The 17,109-nt window shown below is 54.2% G+C and overlaps 1 protein-coding gene across 3 annotated transcripts in view; it reads right to left on the reverse strand.

Moving 5' to 3' along the window:
* CROCC (ciliary rootlet coiled-coil, rootletin) overlaps positions 1 to 17,109 on the reverse strand; it is a 56,712-nt gene that overhangs the window by 26,551 nt on the left and 13,052 nt on the right. For all 3 annotated transcript variants that reach the window (XM_016954892.4, XM_513109.7, XM_009449179.5), the window contains exons 8-18: positions 16,977 to 17,083; positions 11,462 to 11,698; positions 10,593 to 10,689; positions 9,847 to 9,930; positions 9,188 to 9,421; positions 8,237 to 8,436; positions 4,472 to 4,654; positions 3,147 to 3,291; positions 2,353 to 2,499; positions 1,779 to 2,009; positions 246 to 439 (exon numbers count right to left, since the gene is read on the reverse strand). In XM_016954892.4, the coding sequence (XP_016810381.3) occupies positions 246 to 439; positions 1,779 to 2,009; positions 2,353 to 2,499; positions 3,147 to 3,291; positions 4,472 to 4,654; positions 8,237 to 8,436; positions 9,188 to 9,421; positions 9,847 to 9,930; positions 10,593 to 10,689; positions 11,462 to 11,698; positions 16,977 to 17,083 (1,859 nt within the window). The remainder of the gene's footprint in view (positions 1 to 245; positions 440 to 1,778; positions 2,010 to 2,352; positions 2,500 to 3,146; positions 3,292 to 4,471; positions 4,655 to 8,236; positions 8,437 to 9,187; positions 9,422 to 9,846; positions 9,931 to 10,592; positions 10,690 to 11,461; positions 11,699 to 16,976; positions 17,084 to 17,109) is intronic.

The following is a 17,109-nucleotide window of genomic DNA, read 5'->3' on the forward strand; positions in this document are numbered from 1 at the left end:
GGACTCAGCCTCCCTGGCCCCAGGAAACTGTGGATCTCAGGGAGTGGCCAGGCATGGGCCAAGTGCCAATCTACCTGCCTGGCCAGGCCCACACTCCCTGGGGAAGCCTGAGCCACAGCTAGGACGAGTCGGCAAGCCAGACTCCTTAGTAACTGCCCCTGGGGGCCCATGCCTGCGTGTGGCTGGTCATGGTGTGGCCCCAGGAGGACCCCCCAGGGCGGGTTGGGCAGAGCCCAAGGCCTTACCGCAGGCGTGTGGCCTCCTCTGACAGGGTCCTGCCTTCACGCTCCGCAGCCACCAGCTGCACAGCCAGGCCAGCACGCTCCTTGGCTAGCGCCTCCTTCTCCCGGGCCGCTCGCTCCAGCGCCTCCACTTGCCGCTGGGCCTCCCGCCGGGCCTGTTCCAGCTCCTGCTCCCGCCCGCTCAGCTGCCGGGAGAGCTGGCCCCCACCCAGAGACTGAGCAGCACTCCCAGCATCCCCCAGCTTGTTCATCGTGCAGCACCCCAACTCTGGGCGTAACCCAGTCCTGGCAGAAGGCCTGGGTTCGAGCCCAGGGTCTGCCCTGATGTGCTACATGTACTTGGGCAAGTCATGACCTTCTCTAGATCTGCAATGCACGTGTGTACAAAAACGAGGGCCCAGCCAGGTACGGTGGCGCATGCCTATAATCCCAGCACTTTGGCAGGTGGATCACTTGAGGTCAAGAGTTCAAGACCAGCCTGGGCAACGTGGTGAAACCCTGTCTCTACTAAAAACACAAAAATTAGCTGGGCATGGTGGTGCACGCCTGTAGTCCCTGCTACTTGGGACGCTGAGGCAGGCGAACAGCTTAAACCCCGGAGGTGGAGGTTGCAGTGAGCCCAGATCGTGCCACTGCATTCCAGCCTGGGCAACAGAGCAAGACTCTGTCTGAAAAAACAAAAACAAAAACAAAAAAACAAAACAAAACAAAACAAAAAAAACGAGGGCCCTCACTCAGCTCTGGGAGTAACAGAACCCTTCTATTACTCTAAACTTGCAGAGAAGCTGAATATATAAACCAGACCCAAGTGCAGCTGCTCAGCAGGCCTCAAGGTGGAGACCTGCACCCTGCTTCCTGCACCCCCTACCCCATCCTCTAGAGGCCCCTCCCAGAAACCCAGGCGCTCCAGGATAGACCTTGCATGAAGGTCCCTGGATCCCTGAAACATTAAGGTCTCTTCCAGATGTGATGTTCCCAAAAGTCTAAGATTCCAATTCTAAAAAGTCTCCACCTATTATTAATCTGTATCATTATTATTATTATTATTATTAATATTATTGAGACGGAGTCTTGCTCTGTTGCCCAGGCTGGAGTGCAGTGGCATGATCTTGGCTCACTGCAACCTCTGCCTCCTGGGTTCAAGCGATTCTCCTGCCTCAGCCTCCCAAGTAGCTGGGACTACAGGCGCGTGCCACCACACCCAGCTAATTTTTTGTAGAGATAGGGTTTCACCGTGTTAGCCAGGATGGTCTTGATCTCCGGACCTCAGGTGATCCACCTGCCTCGGCCTCCCAAAGTGCTGGGATTATAGGCATGAGCCACTGCGCCCGGTTGGCCCCATGTTATAGATGGGGCAACTGAGGTATGGGAGGTTGGGCAGCTTGTCCAAGGTCCCCAGCTAGCAGAAGTGGGGCTGGATTTAACCCAGAAGCAGGCTCCAGTGCCTGTGACTTAACCCAGGACTGGATGCAGGCGGCTGGGAGCCCGGCCTGCCCCACATGCTCTCCACACCACCCCACACACAGCTTGGCCCACCTGCGCTAGCTGCTCCTGCAGCCGGCTGCGCTCATGGCGCAGCGTGGGGAGCTGCTGCTCCAATGCCTCCTGGGCCTGCTCCGCCACTCGTAGGGAGCCCTCCAGGCCCTGCCGCGCCACCTCCTGCTCCAACCGCAGCTCCTCTAGCCGCTCCTGCTCTTCCCGCGCCACTGTGGCCTCCTGCTCCGCCTGCCGCTGCCGGCCCTGCAGGGCAGACTTTTCTTCCTCCAGCTGGAGGCCAGGTAGGAGTGGGGCCTCGTGAGCAGGGCGTCCCTCTCAGGACCAGGACACCTCCTCCACCCACCCACCAGCCACAATAGCCCAGGGGAGGCTCCCAGGGAATGAGGGACAGTGCCCTTGGGTGTGCGGGACACTGGGGAGGGGGAGATGAAGAGGGCCCATGGAGCTTCTGTGCTTTGATGCCTAGAGAGGATAGACGGACAGAGACAGACAGAGAACCAGAGACAGAAAGGGAGGCAGGGGCCAAGACAGGTGCAGGGCCAGGCCCGGGGTGCCTCACTGAGTGGGGAGGATGGGTGGGCAAGGCAGGTGGGCCCGCAGGTGCACAGCATACCTGGGCGACAAGGCGGTTCAGATCCAACTTGTCCTGAGCAAGGCTCTCGTTGAGGGCGCTCAGCTTGGACAGGGAGTCCTGCAGGGAGGCCTCCTCTGCCCTCAGCCTGGTCATGGAGAGCTCGAGCTCCACGCGGCCAGCCTCAGCCTGCAGGGTCAGGCCCCGAGAAATGAGGGAGGCAGAAAGGTCGGGAGGAGGTGAGGAGGCCCAAGAAGAGATCCAGAGAGATGGACCCTCGGAGACAGGGGAGGGGAGACAAGGAGGGGACACAGTGTGAGATGGAAAAAAAAAAATCACCGCAGAAAGCCTGCTGCTTATGAGCTATTTAAAAGCCACACACCACAGAGCTGTGCAAAAATAGCTCAAGCTGCAGGGCAGGGCCAGAGTTCAGGGGATCCCGAGTAGGGTCTAGGGATACCACTGCTCAGAGCCCAGACTGCAGCGGACAGGGCATGACCCCGCCAAGGACTCTCTGGGCTGTGGCCCCAACTCTCAGACCCCAGGACCTGAGTCTCAGGCACTGGATGACCCTGAACTATAGGCACTGCCCCCGGGAGCATCCAGAAGAGCAGGGATACGGCCATAAAGAGAGGTCAGTCCACTTATGGCTGGGACCAGAGGTCCAGAGGTCTGTGGCCTGTGACAAAGATCAGCCTGTATCCAGAAGGAAGGGGTCAGTCTGTGACCAGGCTCAGAGGTCTGCCTGACACTGGGACCAGTCTGTGCCAGAGTGACAAGGCTTGGGGCTGGGGGTCAGAGGTAGGTTTGTGGTTGTGCAGCAGACAGGGACCCACCTTGGTCAGCGCCTCGGCCACCTCAGTCTTCTCGGCCTGCAGCATGTCCCGCTGCAGCGTGGCGCGGCTTAGCGCCTCCCTCACCTCCACCAGCTCCTTGGCCAGGACTGAGCGCTTCCCTTCCAGCTGCTCTAGTTGTCTATGGCTGCGGGACAAAGGGTGGGTGGGTGGCCCATGTCACTTTCCTGCCCCGAACCTCCTGTAGCCAGCAAGATGCTGGGCCGGGGACCAGGCCTGAGGCAGGAGTTTGGAGAGAAACAGCCTGAGCCACAGGGCAACCAAGCCCACTACCGCTTAGCTCCATGACCCTGGGCCTCCGTTTTCACATCTGCAAAATGAGGTAACACTTGCCTCGTGACATTGTTTGTTTTTGTGAGACACAGTCTTGCTCTGTCACACAGGCTGGAGTACAGTGGTGCGATCCTGGCTGACTGCAACCTCTGCCTCCCAGGTTCAAGCAATTCTCCTGCCTCAGCCTCCCTAGTAGCTGGGATTACAGGTGCTCACCACCACGCCTGACTAATTTTTGTAGTTTTAGTAGAGACGGGATTTCTCCACGTTGGTCAGGCTGGTCTCGAACTCCTGACCTCAGGCGATCTGCCTGCCTCGGCCTCCCAAAGTGCTGGGATTACAGGCGTGAGCCACCGTGCCCGGCCTGTTTTAAGGATACAAACTTCACATGTGCTTAAAATAGTGCCTGACACATCTCCCCAAGGACCTTCAGAAACAAGAATAACATGCTCCACCACAGTCTACTAAACATCATCATCGATCATGTCCCTGAGAGGTAAGCAGCGCAGTGGTGAAGAGGTTAACTCTGAAGGCGGAATGTCTGGGTTCAAATCCTGGCTCTTCTGCTAACTGTGTGACCTGGGGCAAGTGACCTGGCTTCTCTGTGCCTCAGTTTACCATCCACAAAATGGAGATAACAGCTTCTATGTCACAGAGTTATCATGGAGTTAAATGAGAGAACTGAATTGCTTAAAATGGTATCTGGCACTTAGTGAAATTAGTAAGGATATTATTATCATTCTAACTAAATTTTTAAAATACTACTACTAATATTACTACTGTTATTTTAATTATTCTTATTATTATCATCCAAACTCTACCTTTTAACTAGTTCTCTGACTCCAGGTAAGTGACGACACCTCCCTGAGCCCCAGTTTCCTGCAATGGGTCTGGTTAGAAAACCCGACATCAGAGGGGTCCAGACGGTAGGAGGCCCAGGACCCAGTGGGTGTCACCTAACCCCACGGGGGGCACTGTCAGGGGACCCGAGGCACATTTGAAGGGCCCTGGCAGGGTGGCGAGATGCTGCTCACCTGCGCTCAAGCTCCCGGCGCACCCGCACACCATCCTGCACTGCGTCCTCCTGCTCTTCCTCCAGCCGGTCCCGCTGGCGCCGCAGCTCCTCCTGGGCAGCCTGCAGCTTCTCCCGCTCCTGCCGCAGCTCCTCGGCCTGCTGCTGGGCCACCTGCAGGCTGTGGGCCAGGTTGCTCTTCTCCCTTCAGGACAAGGGGAGGTGGAGCAGAGGGGATGCTGGGGCTGCTCTCTGCAGGGAAGGTGGCTGGCTGCTCCTCTAGCCATGAGCTACATCCTCCAGTCTTCCAAGGCACCTGCCTCCAGGAAGCCTTCCCTGACCACCCCGTCCATGGCTGACTCATTTCACTCACACACTCCAGCAGAAGAACCTGGCTTTCCTTCTCTCCAGTCCGCCCACTTGGAGTGGATGCAGGTGCTGGCGTGATCTCCAAGCACCCTACCAGGTAGAAGAGGCCAAGCTAGGCTCCTAGGACACACGGCAATTGTGCCGCCAGCTCTGCTAAGCCATGTGACCAGGAAATGTCCCCTATAACACCCCATGCCCCTCAATTCTGGGAAGCCTGATAGAGCTGAGTCTGCAGATCCCACAGCTTCCTGCTACACAGGCACATGGCGGCCACGGCAGGGGAGGGAGGAGAAGGGAACAACTGGGACCCCAAAGACTTGCCATGAGCTGCCACATTCCCCACTGGCCATAGGTGTGAAAAAACTTCACGGCGTGATTTTGTCTTTTTTTTTTTGAGACGGAGTCTTGCTCTGTCGCCCAGGCTGGAGTGCAGTGGCGCAATCTCCACTCACTGCAAGCTCCGCCTCCCGGGTTCACGCCATTCTCCTGCCTCAGCCTCCCAAGTAGCTGGGAATACAGGCGCCCGCCACCACGTCCGGGTAATTTGTTGTATTTTTAGTAGAGATGGGGTTTCACTGTGTTAGCCAGGATGGTCTCAATCTTCTGACCTCGTGACCTGCCTGCCTCGGCCTCCCAAAGTGCTGGGATTACAGGCATGAGCCAATGCACCCAGTAATTTTTTTTTTTTTTTTTAGACGGCGTCTCACTCTGTCGCCCAGGCTGGAGTGCCTTTCCAGGCATGGAAAGCTTGGGTTTACTCTCACATGGACCTGAATTCCAGTTCCCACCCTGCCACCCCCAGCCACACACGCTGTATGAGTCTGAGCCAGTCTCTCAAGCTTACAACAACAGAGTTCCGAATTGCATGAGTTTGACAGGAAGACTAAATCACAGAGTACATATAAAACACTCGGCCAAGAGCCTGGCACACAGTAGGTGTGCAGGAAACGTTTGCTATCTCACTGCCAGGCAACACAATGGGAAGGAAAACCAGTGCCCTAAATGAATTAGGATGGGCAGATGAGGCTGTGAGAAGGTGCTGTCTTTTTATTCCTATTTTTCAAACTTTTCATTAGATGGTTACATTTATGAAGAGAAAAACCAAACAACAAAATATCAAAAACAACCTGGCAGCTAAGAAGTGGATAATTTCTTGTCTTAAAAATCTTCAGGGTGCCTGGCGTGATGGCTCACACCTATAATCCCAGTACTTTGGGAGGCCGAGACGGGCTCAGGAGTTAGAGATCAGCCTGGGCAACATGGCGAAACCCTATCTCTACAAAAAACAGAAAAATTAGGCAGGCGTGGTGGTGTGTGCCTGTAGTCCCAGCTACTTAGGAGGCTGAGGTGGGAGGATCACTTAAGCCTAGGAGGTGGAGGTTGCAGTGAACTGAGATCGCACCACTGCACTCCAGACTGGGTGACATAACAAGACCCTGTCTCAAATTAAGAGAAAAAAAAAAATCTTCAAGGCTAGGCATGGTGGCTTATGCCTCTAATCCCAGCATTATGGGAGGCCGAGGCAGGGGAATCACTTGAGGCCAGGAGTTTGAGACCATCCTGGGCAACACAGCAAGACCCCATCTCTAAAAAAAACTCCAAGAAATACAGTCCAAAATAGTGCTGGCAATAGAACTCTCTGAGATGACAGAAATGTTCTATGGCCATGTATGGTTGATGAGTGCTTGAAATGTGGCTAGGGCAACTAAAGAACTGAGTTTTTTCTTTTTTTTTTTTTGAGACGGAGTCTTGCTCTGTCGCTCAGGCTGGAGTGCAGTGGCGCCATCTCGGCTCGCTGCCAGCTCCGCCTCCCGGGTTCAGGCCATTCTCCTGCCTCAGTCTTCCAAGTAGCTGGGACTATAGGTGCCTGCCACCACGCCCAGCTAATTTACTTTTTGTATTTTTAGTAGAGACGGGGTTTCACTGTGTTAGCCAGGATGGTCTCAATCTCCTGACCTCATGATCCGCCCGCCTTGGACTTCCAAAGTGCTGAGATTACAGGTGTGAGCCACCAGGCCCAGCATTATTATTATTATTTTTTTTTTTGAGATGGAGTCTCGCTCTGTCTCCCAGCCTGGAGTGCAGTGGCACGATCCTGGCTCATTGCAACCTCTGCCTCCGGGGTTCAAGTGATTCTCCCACCTCAGCCTCCTGAATAGCTGGGATTACAGGAGCATGCCACCATGCCTGGTTAATTTTTGTATTTTTAGTAGAAACAGGGTTTCACCATGTTGGCCAGGAAGCTGGGTGTGAGCCACCACACCCAGCCTGAATTTTCACTTTTTAAAATTTTTAATTAAATTTTAATAGAGCCAGGCACAGTGGCTTATGTCTGTAATCCCAGCAATTTGGGAGGCTGAGGTGGGAGGAGTGATTGAAGCTAGGAGTTCAAGACCAGCATGGGCAACATAGTGAGACCCCCATCTCTACAAAAAATTTAGAAATGTTGGCGGCTTGTCTACTATCCTCGAGGCTGAGATCAGAGTTGCCCAGGAACCCAGGGAGGTGAGGGCTCAGAGGGTGATGAGGGCACAGAGGAAGGGAGTGGAAACCTAACTCTCAGGCTTCGGTCCCATATCCTTCCCCAGGCCAGGCCCAGGCCCCCAACTAGGAGCAGTTGGGAGGTAGAGGTGGGAGGATCGCTTGAGTCTGGGAGTTCCAGGCTACAGTGAGCTGTGATGGACCAATTGTGCCCCAGCCTGGGAAACAGAGCAAGAGTGTGACTCAAAGCAAAGCAAAGCAAAGCAAAGCAAAGCAAAACAAAACAAAACAAAACAAAACAAAACAAAACAAAACTGAATACTAAAAAATAAATGTTGGCCGGGCGCGGTGGCTCATGCCTGTAATCCCAGCACTTTGGGAGATGGACGCGGGTAGAACATGAGGTCAGGAGTTCAAGATCAGCCTGGCCAAGATGGTGAAACCCCGTCTCTACTAAAAATACAAAAAAAATTAGCCGGGCGTGGTGGTGGGCACCTATAATCCCAGCTACTTCAGAGGCTGAGGTGAGAATTGCTTAAACCCGGGAGGAGGAGGATGCAATGAGCCAAGATCGCGCCACTGCACTCCAGCCTGGGCCACACAGTGAAACTCCGTCTCAAAAAAAAAAAAAAAAAATTAGCCCGGTGTGGTGGCAGGGGCCTGTAGTCCCAGATACTCGGGAGGCTGAGGCAGGAGAATGGCGTGAACCCAGGAGGCGGAGCTTGCAGTGAGCCGAGATGGCGCCACTGCACTCCAGCCTGGGCGACAGGGTGAGACTCCATTTTAAAAATAAATAAATAAATAAATAAACGTTAATAGGCACATGCAGCTAGTGGCGACCATATTAGTGCAGAGCCATATGCATAAGGCTTGACTGGTGTTATGCCCAGACGGTGACTTATTCTTCAGTACCCCCCAGCTCAGACCTCCCCGGCACCTGCTCAGGAGCTCGTTGGCGCTCCGCAGCCGCTGCACCTCGCGCTGGGCGTCCTCGTGGGCCTGCATGGCGCCATCGGTCTTGTCCCGCAGGCGCTGCAGCTGTTCCTCTAGGGCCCGCCGCTCGCTCTCGCTGTCGCTAAGCTGCTTCCGCAGGGTGCCCAGTAGGTCCTGGCTTGCCTCATAGCGCCCACGCATGTCCTGGGGTGTGGGGGGTCACAGAGTCTGGGGGGGCCTGAGAGGCCTCCAGAGCCACCTACTCTCTTCTGGTTCCAGGGATACACATTAGCCTACGCTAGGCGGGGTCCAGGGCCTGGACCTGGCCTGGGGCAGGATAGGGGCCTAGGCCTGAGAGCCAGGCTTCCGCTCCCCTCCTATGTGCCCTCACCACCCTCTGAGCCCTCACCTCCCTGGGGTCCCGGACAACTCCTATCAAAGTCCCCTGGATGCCAGACAAACCCCCAGGCACATCCGTCTCCTGGGTTCTGATCCCACCCCCAGGGCTCCCAGGCTCCTCCCCCTTGCATCCTGGTTCCACTCTCAGACTCCTCCCTACCCTGGCTCTGCCCCTAGTTCCCAAACTCTGATTCCCCTTGCTAGACCTTTTCCCAGGGTCCTGGCTCTGTATGACCAGGGACCTGTCTCCCTCTCTACCAGGACCCTAACACTGCTGCAACCTCCTCCCTCCACCAGCTGCCCAAGCGCCCACCCCCAGCTACCCAAGCACCCCCACTTCTGGGCTCGGCTTCACCGCAGAGCTCTCGGCCACCTCCTTGGGGGTCCTGACACCCTCAGACACTATTTCTCAGGGCTCTGGCTGCACCCCAGGGCGCTCAGACTCCTCCCTCGGACCCTGGCCCCGGACCCACCCCCGCCCCCGCCCCCACCCGGAGGGCGCGAGCCCCTCCCCCAGGCCTCTGGCTGCGCCCAGAACGTCCAAGCCCCTTCCTACCTGGACCTGCAGCTGGCGCTTGTGCAGGGCGGAGTGGATCAGGGCGAGCGTGGAGGAGTCTGAGCAGGCCGGGGAGGGGCCTCGGCGGGGTGAACGGCCTCGGCCAGGCGAGGAGCGCCGCGGTGGGGACGGGGTCCGCTGGCCCGAGAGCCCCCGCAGGCTGCCATTGGAAGCATCCGCGGTGCGCTCAGAGCCGCTCAGCTGGACGCCGCTCTCAGAGTCTGACAAGACGGCCTGAGGGTGGGGGAGGGAGGCAGAAGGAGGCTGCTGAGTTAGGAACCGCGGGGTTAGCTGGGCAAAGACGCCCAGGCGAGGCTGGGGGCTGCCTCATTCCAAATGCTGCCTCTTACAAGAAGCCTTCCTGATTTCACCTCCTCCACTAGCTCAGTCCTCGGCTCGCCGCTGAGGCCTCCCATTTATTGGGAAGACATCATTTGGCCTTGCTCACAGGTGGGCTCCCAAAGGGCCGTGCCTCCCCTCTGAGACTGGGGGCTCCCCAGGGCAGAGGCTGGGTGAGCTAGCAGGGGTGCTGAGCAGCTACAGCCTGGGTCCCAGGCCCCCACCCATTTGCAGTTCAGTCCCAGGTCACCGAAAGACGTGGCGGGGGAGCCTGGGACTGCCTGGCAGGGCGCTGTCTTCCCGCCTCTCTGGGCTCACACCTGTGCCAGGTCCCTTAGGGTCTGCTGTAGCCCCTCTCCATCCTCTGTCTCCAGGGCCGCCTGCTCCTGTAGCCGCAGGGATTCCTGGAGTACGGTGAGGGAGACGAAGGGTGGTCGGGGTTCTGTCTTATCTGAAACCTCCCCTTTCCCTCCCTACCTGGCCCACGACTGACCAGGTGGCCTCTGAAGCCATGTCCATAGGCCAGCCACCTGGTAGACCCCACAGCAGGCCCGAGGCCCTCACTGAACAGACCAGGCCCAGAGAAGAGCTATGTCCTGCCCCAGGTCACACAGTCGATTGGAGGAGAGCCGGACCTAGAACCCAGGCCAGGCCCCACACAGAGGGGTGACCAAACCAGGCTGTACCCTGGGGGAGTGAGTGTCCCACTGGTGGGGGTGGGGGGCAGCTAGGTTGCCAGAGGCAGCATCTGGACCTGGAGAGCACGGACGTGAGTTCAAGTCCCGACTCTCCCGCTTACTGGCTCTGAGACTGGACAAGCATTTCCCCTCTTGGGCCTCAGTTTCCCCATCTGTGTCATGAGGATTATGCTACAGGGCTGCTGGGAGGAAGAAATGGGATGGAGGTGAGTGTGCTTCCCACAAAGCCTGCACACCTGTGAGGGCTGAACCTGAGTGTGAGTGGGACGCTGGGGGTGGCCCAGGCAGCCCAGCCCTAAGCCTGTGTCCATGGATCTGGCCGGTACCCCATCCCACCCTGCCCCATCTCAGGGGCACCTGCAGCTCACCAGGGCCTCAAGCTTCTCAGTGAGGTCCTTGTTGACCTGATCCTTCTCCAGATTCTGCTTCTGAAGACGCTCCACTGCCAGGGCCAACTCTGTCACTCTGGAGTTGGGGGAGCAACAGAGGTGAATAGGGGACCACCCCAGCCTCTCAAATCCACTAGCTCTGTGTCCACCATGCTTCTCCAAACCTGAGGCAGGGACCATAACATCCACCTCCCTGGCTGTGTGACCTCAGACAAGTCCCAGCTCCTCTCCAGACCTCACATTTCTCATCTGTGAAATGGGAATGAGGTTCCCACCAGCTTTATCTCATGGGAAAGCAGTTGAGGACTTGTCCAGGTGGCAGGAGTAAGGGGCACAAGTTCTTTTTTTTTTTTTTTTTTTTTTTTTTTTGAGACAGAGTTTCGCTCTGTCATCCAGGCCGGAACACAGAGATGTGATCTTGGCTCACTGCAACCTCCACATCCCGGGTTCAAGCGATTCTCCTGTCTCAGCCTCCCTCGTAGCTGGGATTACAGGCACGTGCCACCACGCCCAGCTAATTTTTGTATTTTTAGTAGAGACAGGGTTTTGCCTGTCGGACAGGCTGGTCTTGAGCTCCTGACCTCAGGTAATCCCCCACCTTGGCCTCCCAAAGTGCTGGGATTACAGGTGTGAGCCACCGCACCCGGCCACAAGTTCTGTCATAGGAGGCTAAGCTGTTTATGATAAACACTGGGCAAGTGCCTTCGGAACCTCAGTGCATGGGAAGACTGGCTGAGCTCACAAAGGAAGGCCCTGCTCCTAGTGAACAGATGCTCCCTTCTCCCCAACTCTCCAGTTTTACCTTCTGCAGGGACGCCTGCCTCGTGCAGCATCCACCAGGTACCCACCTGGCACTGAGGTCAGCCTTGTCCAGGTCGCTTTGCATCTGCTGCTGCACCAGGTCCTTCTCACGGAGCACCTTGTTCCGCAGCTGCTCCTCCAGCTGGGCCTGCAGCAGGGCCTGTTTCTCCAGGGCTGCCTCGGCCCGGCTCTCTGCCAGCCGTAGGCCCGTGCTCAGTCCCAGGCCCGCCTCCTGGACAGCTCGTGATGTCCGGGCCAGCTCCCCTCCCAGCTGCAGCAGGTCCCTTCGGGAGAGAGCACAGGCTGGGGATGGATGGGGCTTGCTCCCAACTACAAATTAAAACTACGCTGGGGCAGGGCGTGGTGGCTCACACCTATAATCCCAGCACTTCAGGAGGCCAAGGCGGGCAGATCACGTGAGGTCAGGAGTTCGAGACCAGCCTGGCCAACATGGTGAAACCCTATCTCTACTAAAAATACAAAAAATTAGCCAGGCGTGGTGGCGCACTCCTGTAGTCCCAGCTGCTTGGGAGGCTGAGGTAGGAGAATTGCTTGAACCCAGGAAGTGGAGACTGCAGTAAGCTGAGATCATGACACTGCACTCCAGCCTGGGTGACACAGCAAGACTGTGTCTCAAAATAAATAAATAAATAAAATAAAAATAAAACTATACTAGGCTGGGTGCGGTGGCATGCACCTGCAGTCCCAGCTATGCGGGAAGCTGAGGCAGGATTGCATGAGCCCAGGAGTTTGAGGCCAGCATGGGAAACATAGTGAGACTCCATCTCAAAAACTAAAGAGGAAGAAAAAAAAAACCCTACACTGGGATGCCATTTGTCCACTCTCAGATTGGGGGAAAAAAAAAAGGGATACATAATACACAAGGAGGGGCTCTGGGGTAACAGGCCCTCCCCTACACAGCTGGTGGGAGGGTGATACAACCATAACGGAGGGCACTGAGGGAGAGCTCTGAAAACTATGCATGCATAGGACCTTCCCCACCGGCTCCTCCTCTAAGAACGTATCCAACGATATACCCCAGCACAGAGGAGATGGCTTGTGGACAAGGAGGTTCACTGCAGCATTGCTCGTGTAAGAAATCCTGGTGACAACCTAAATGTCTATCAAAAGGGGACTGCTACTAAGTACATGATGGTACATCCATTCTGTGGAACACTCTGTGGCCAAGAAAAACCAGTGGAAGGCCGGGCTTGGTGGCTCATGCCTGTAATCCCAGCACTTTGGGAGGCCGAGGCGGGCGGATCACGAGGTCAGGAGATCGAGACCATCCTGGCTATCACGGTGAAACCCCGTCTCTATTAAGAATACAAAAACAAAATTAGCCAGGTGAGGTGGCAGGCGCCTGTAGTCCCAGCTACTCGGGAGGCTGAGGCAGGAGAATGGCGTGAACCCGGGAGGCGGAGCTTGCAGTGAGCCGAGATTGGGCCACTGCACTCCAGCCTGGGCGACAGAGTGAGACTACGTCTCAAAACAAAACAAAACAAAACAAAAAAACCGGTGGAGAAGTTCTTCCTGGCCTGACACAGAACCACCTCCCAGTTATAACTAGTAGGTGAGGAAAGCATCTTCAAGAACTGTGAAGATGAAATTTTACCAGGCGTATATGCAAAAAAGTGTGCATGTGTCTGTGTGTCTCTGTGTGTGTGTGTGATCTGCTTTATTTGATTATGTAAGATAACCCTGGAAGGTCACTTAAGAAACTGATAGGCCAGACATGGTGGCTCATGCCTGTAATCCCAGCATTTTGCGACGCTGAGGCAGGAGGATCACCTGAGGTCAGGAGTTCAAGACCAGCCTGGCCAACATGGCAAAACCCCACCTCTACTAAAAATACAAAACTTAGCTGGGTGTGGTGGCTCATGCCTGTAATCCCAGCTACTTGGGAGGCGGAGGTGGGAGAATCGCTTGAACCCGGGAGGCGGAGGTTGCAGTGAGCCAAGATCGTGCCACTGCACTCCAGCATGGGAGACAGAGCAAGATTGTATCTCAAAAAAGAAAAAAAAAAAAAAGGAAACTGCTGATAATGCTTCTCATGGTAACTTGGTGGCCAAAAAAAAAAAAAAAAGAGAAGAAGCAGCAGCAAAAAAGAAAAAAGAAAAAATTTGTATATATAAAAAGAAAAAGAAGCTGATAATGCTGCTTGCCTCCAAGGAGGGAAGAGGAATATCTGGGGTCAGAGGTGAGAGGGAGCCATTTTACTGTGTACCCTTTTGAAATGTGAACCTTGTGAACATGTGACTTAATCAAAAGTAAAATATAAAAATTTTAAAGGCTACTTAAAATTTTTGTTTTTGTTTTTGTTTTGTATTTTAAGGCCAGGCATGGTGGCCCATTTTTGTAATTCCAGCACTTTAGGAGGCCAAGGCAGGTGCACTGCTTGAGCCCAGGAGTTCAAGACCAGCCTGGGCAACATGGCAAGACCCTGTCTCTAAAAACAAACAAACAAACAAAAATTAGCTAGATATAGTGGTGCACACTTGTAGTCCCAGCTACTTGGGTGGCTGAGGTGGGAGGATCACTTGAGCCTGGGAGGTCAAGCCTAATGTGAGTTGTGATTGTGCCACTGCACTCCAGCCTGGGCGACAGAGAGAGACTGTCTCAAAAAAAAAAATGTATTTTCAGTCCATAATACAGGTTAAATCCTTTCCTTTCCTGAATGAACAGTACCACTGGTTCTAATAGTAAGGAGAGAAAGTGCCTCATTCCAGAATTCTAATTAACATACACAGGAGTGACTAAATGAGAAGCTCACAGTTTTGCAGCCTCTGATGAGTGGGTTGGATCTTGAAAAGAGAGACAGCTGGCATAGGGGCATCCTGCTGGAAGAATACATTCTACTTATGGAGTCTTGATCAAACAAAAAAGCAAGCAGAAGAACCTGAATCTGACCTAGCTTTAGATCCAACATCCAATTTACAGGAAATACATGGGATAAAGAAACATGTTAAATGACACCATAAGGATGCAACCAGCAAAATCCAGACCATGAGAATCTCCAAGGACAACTAGCCCAGTTTCCTGAACAAATAAGTTAAAAGGGACTTCAAAGACAAAGCAGGGGCCGGGCACAGTGGCTTGGGCCTGTAATCCCAGCACTTTGGGAGACCAAGGTAGGTGGATCACCTGAGGTCAAGACCAGCCTGGCCAACATGGTGAAGCCCCCATCTCTACTAAAAATACAAAAGTTAGCTGGGCGTGGTGGCGCACTCCTGTAATCCCAGCTACTCAGGGGGCTGAAGCCATAGTATTGCTGAACCCAGGAGGGAGAGGTTGTAGTGAGCCAAGATCCTGCCACTGCACTCCAGCCTGGGCAACAAAGTGAGACTCCATCTCAAAAAAAAAAAAAAAGACAAAGCAACCATTTACATTTTGTAAATGTCTATGGATCTAGATTCAAACAAATTGTAAAGAAAAAACTAAAGGAAGACTATCTGTGACTTTTTTTTTTTGAGACAGAGTTTCACTCTGTCACCCAGGCTAGAGTGCAATGGTGTTATCTCGGCTCACTGAAACCTCCGCCTCCTGGGTTCAGGCGAATCTGGGGCCTCAGCCTCCCCAGTAGCTGGGATTACAGGCATGTGTCACCACACCTGGAAAATTTTTGTATTTTTGGTAGAGATAGGGGTCTCACCATGTTGGCCAGGCTGGTCTCAAACTCCTGACCTCAGGTGATCCGCCCGCCTCGGCCTCCTGAAGTACTGGGATTATAGGCGTGAGCCACTGCACCTGGCCTATCTGTGACATTTATGAGACATATGGAAAATTTAGACACTGGCTATTTGATGATATTAAGAAAAGATTATTAAACCAGGTGTGGTTGCTCACGCCTGTAATCCCAGCATTTGGGAGGTCAAGGCAGGAGGATCACTTGGGCTCAGGAGTTCAAGACCAGCCTGGGCAACAAAGTGAGACCTCGACTCTACAAGGAATAAAAAAATCAGCAAGCCTGGTGGCATGCACCTGTGGTCCCAACTGCACAGGATCTGAGGTAGGAGGATTGCTTGAGACGAGGAGGCTGAGGCTGTAGTGAGCCATAAAGAAAAGAAAAGATTACTAACTAAAATGTTTTTAACGCACTAAATGAAATACCTTGGCCTCCTGCCTTGGGGCTCTCTCCGCAGCCTCCCTGACACTACTGTTGAGCTGACTGCTCACACAGATCAGACACCCCTGCTCAAAGATCAGGCAGGCCCAAGCTCCCCCGCTGAGGCAGGCTCTCCTTTCCCTGTACCAGCTCTTCATTGCAACCCCCCTGGCTGCCATGGGCTCCCACCTCCATGCCTTTGCTCATGCCTTGCTCCTGCTTGGAGCGCCTGCTGCTCTGCTTCAACCCTACCCATCCCTTGAGGCTCTGTGCAAATTCCATCTCCACAAAGTGGTTTTTCTGACCTCCCCACCCCTCCCATCCTTCTGAGCCTCGAGGACATTCCCTCTGTTCCACGTACGTATCACTGACCACTTGCTTCCTCAGTCTAGAATTTTATTTTATTTTTTTTGGATGGAGTTTCGCTCTTGTTGCCCAGGCCGGAGTACAATGGCGGGATCTTGGCTCACCGCAACCTCTGCCTCCCAGGTTCAAGCAATTCTCCTGCCTCAGCCTCCCGAGTAGCTGGGATTACAGGCATGCACCACTATGCCTGGCTAATTTTGTATTTTTAGTAGAGACAGGGTTTCTCCATGTTGAGGCTGGTCTTGAACTCCTAACCTCAGGTGATCCACCCGCCTCGGCCTCCTCAAGTGCTGGGATTACAGGCGTGAGCCACCGTGCCCAGCCTAGAATTTTGGGGATCTACATCTTTTCATCACAAGAGGCTGTGAGGTCCTTGGTAGCAAAGCTGAATATTCTAGTGGATTAAAATCAGGAACTTCAGCCTGGCGCTGTGGCTCATGCCTATAATCCCAGCACTTTGGGAGGCTGAGGCTGGCGGATTGCCTGAGCTCAGGAGTTCGAGACCATCCTGGGCAACATGGTGAAACCCCGTCTCTACTAAAATACAAAAAAAAAAAAAAAAAATTAGCCGGGTGTGGCAGCATGTGCCTGTTATCCCAGCAACTCAGGAGGCTGAGGCAGGAGAATTGCTTGAACCCAGTAGGTGGAGGTTGCAGTGATCCAAGGATCGTGCCACCTCACTCCAGCCTGGTGACAGAGCAAGACTCTGTCTGAGAAAAAAAAAAAATCAGGAACTTCAAACTCTGACTCAGCCACTTATGTACTACTGTGTGACCTCAGGAAGATCACTCAACCTCTCTGCGCCACAATGTCCTCATCTGTAATATGTGAATGAACACAGTTCCTACCTCACAGGGAAGCTGTGAATACTAGTTGAAATGAAATATACAAAGAGCCTAGCCCAGAGTAAACATCTAATAAATGCTGACTGCCACGACTGTGGTAATGGTTATTACAAGTTGCCTCTGTGTCCTCACCGGCCCTTGTGCACAGTAAGTGCGTTGAGTTGAACTGAAATTCAACTGAGTTCAGTTGGACATAAAGAGCAGGGCTGGCTCTCAGCTGCTGCCCCGTCCCCGGCCAGGCCTCACCTCGCAGTGAACATCTTCACCTCGCTGACCAGCTGCCGGAACCCCACCACCTGCCTCCAGAGGAGGAGCAGGCGACTGTGCTCGTTGCTGAAGTAGGCGTTGAAGGACTGGAGGGAAGACATGCCGAGGGAAG

This window comes from Pan troglodytes, chromosome 1 (genome assembly GCF_028858775.2).
Source record: "Pan troglodytes isolate AG18354 chromosome 1, NHGRI_mPanTro3-v2.0_pri, whole genome shotgun sequence".
In the NCBI taxonomy this organism is placed as follows: Eukaryota; Metazoa; Chordata; class Mammalia; order Primates; family Hominidae; genus Pan; species Pan troglodytes.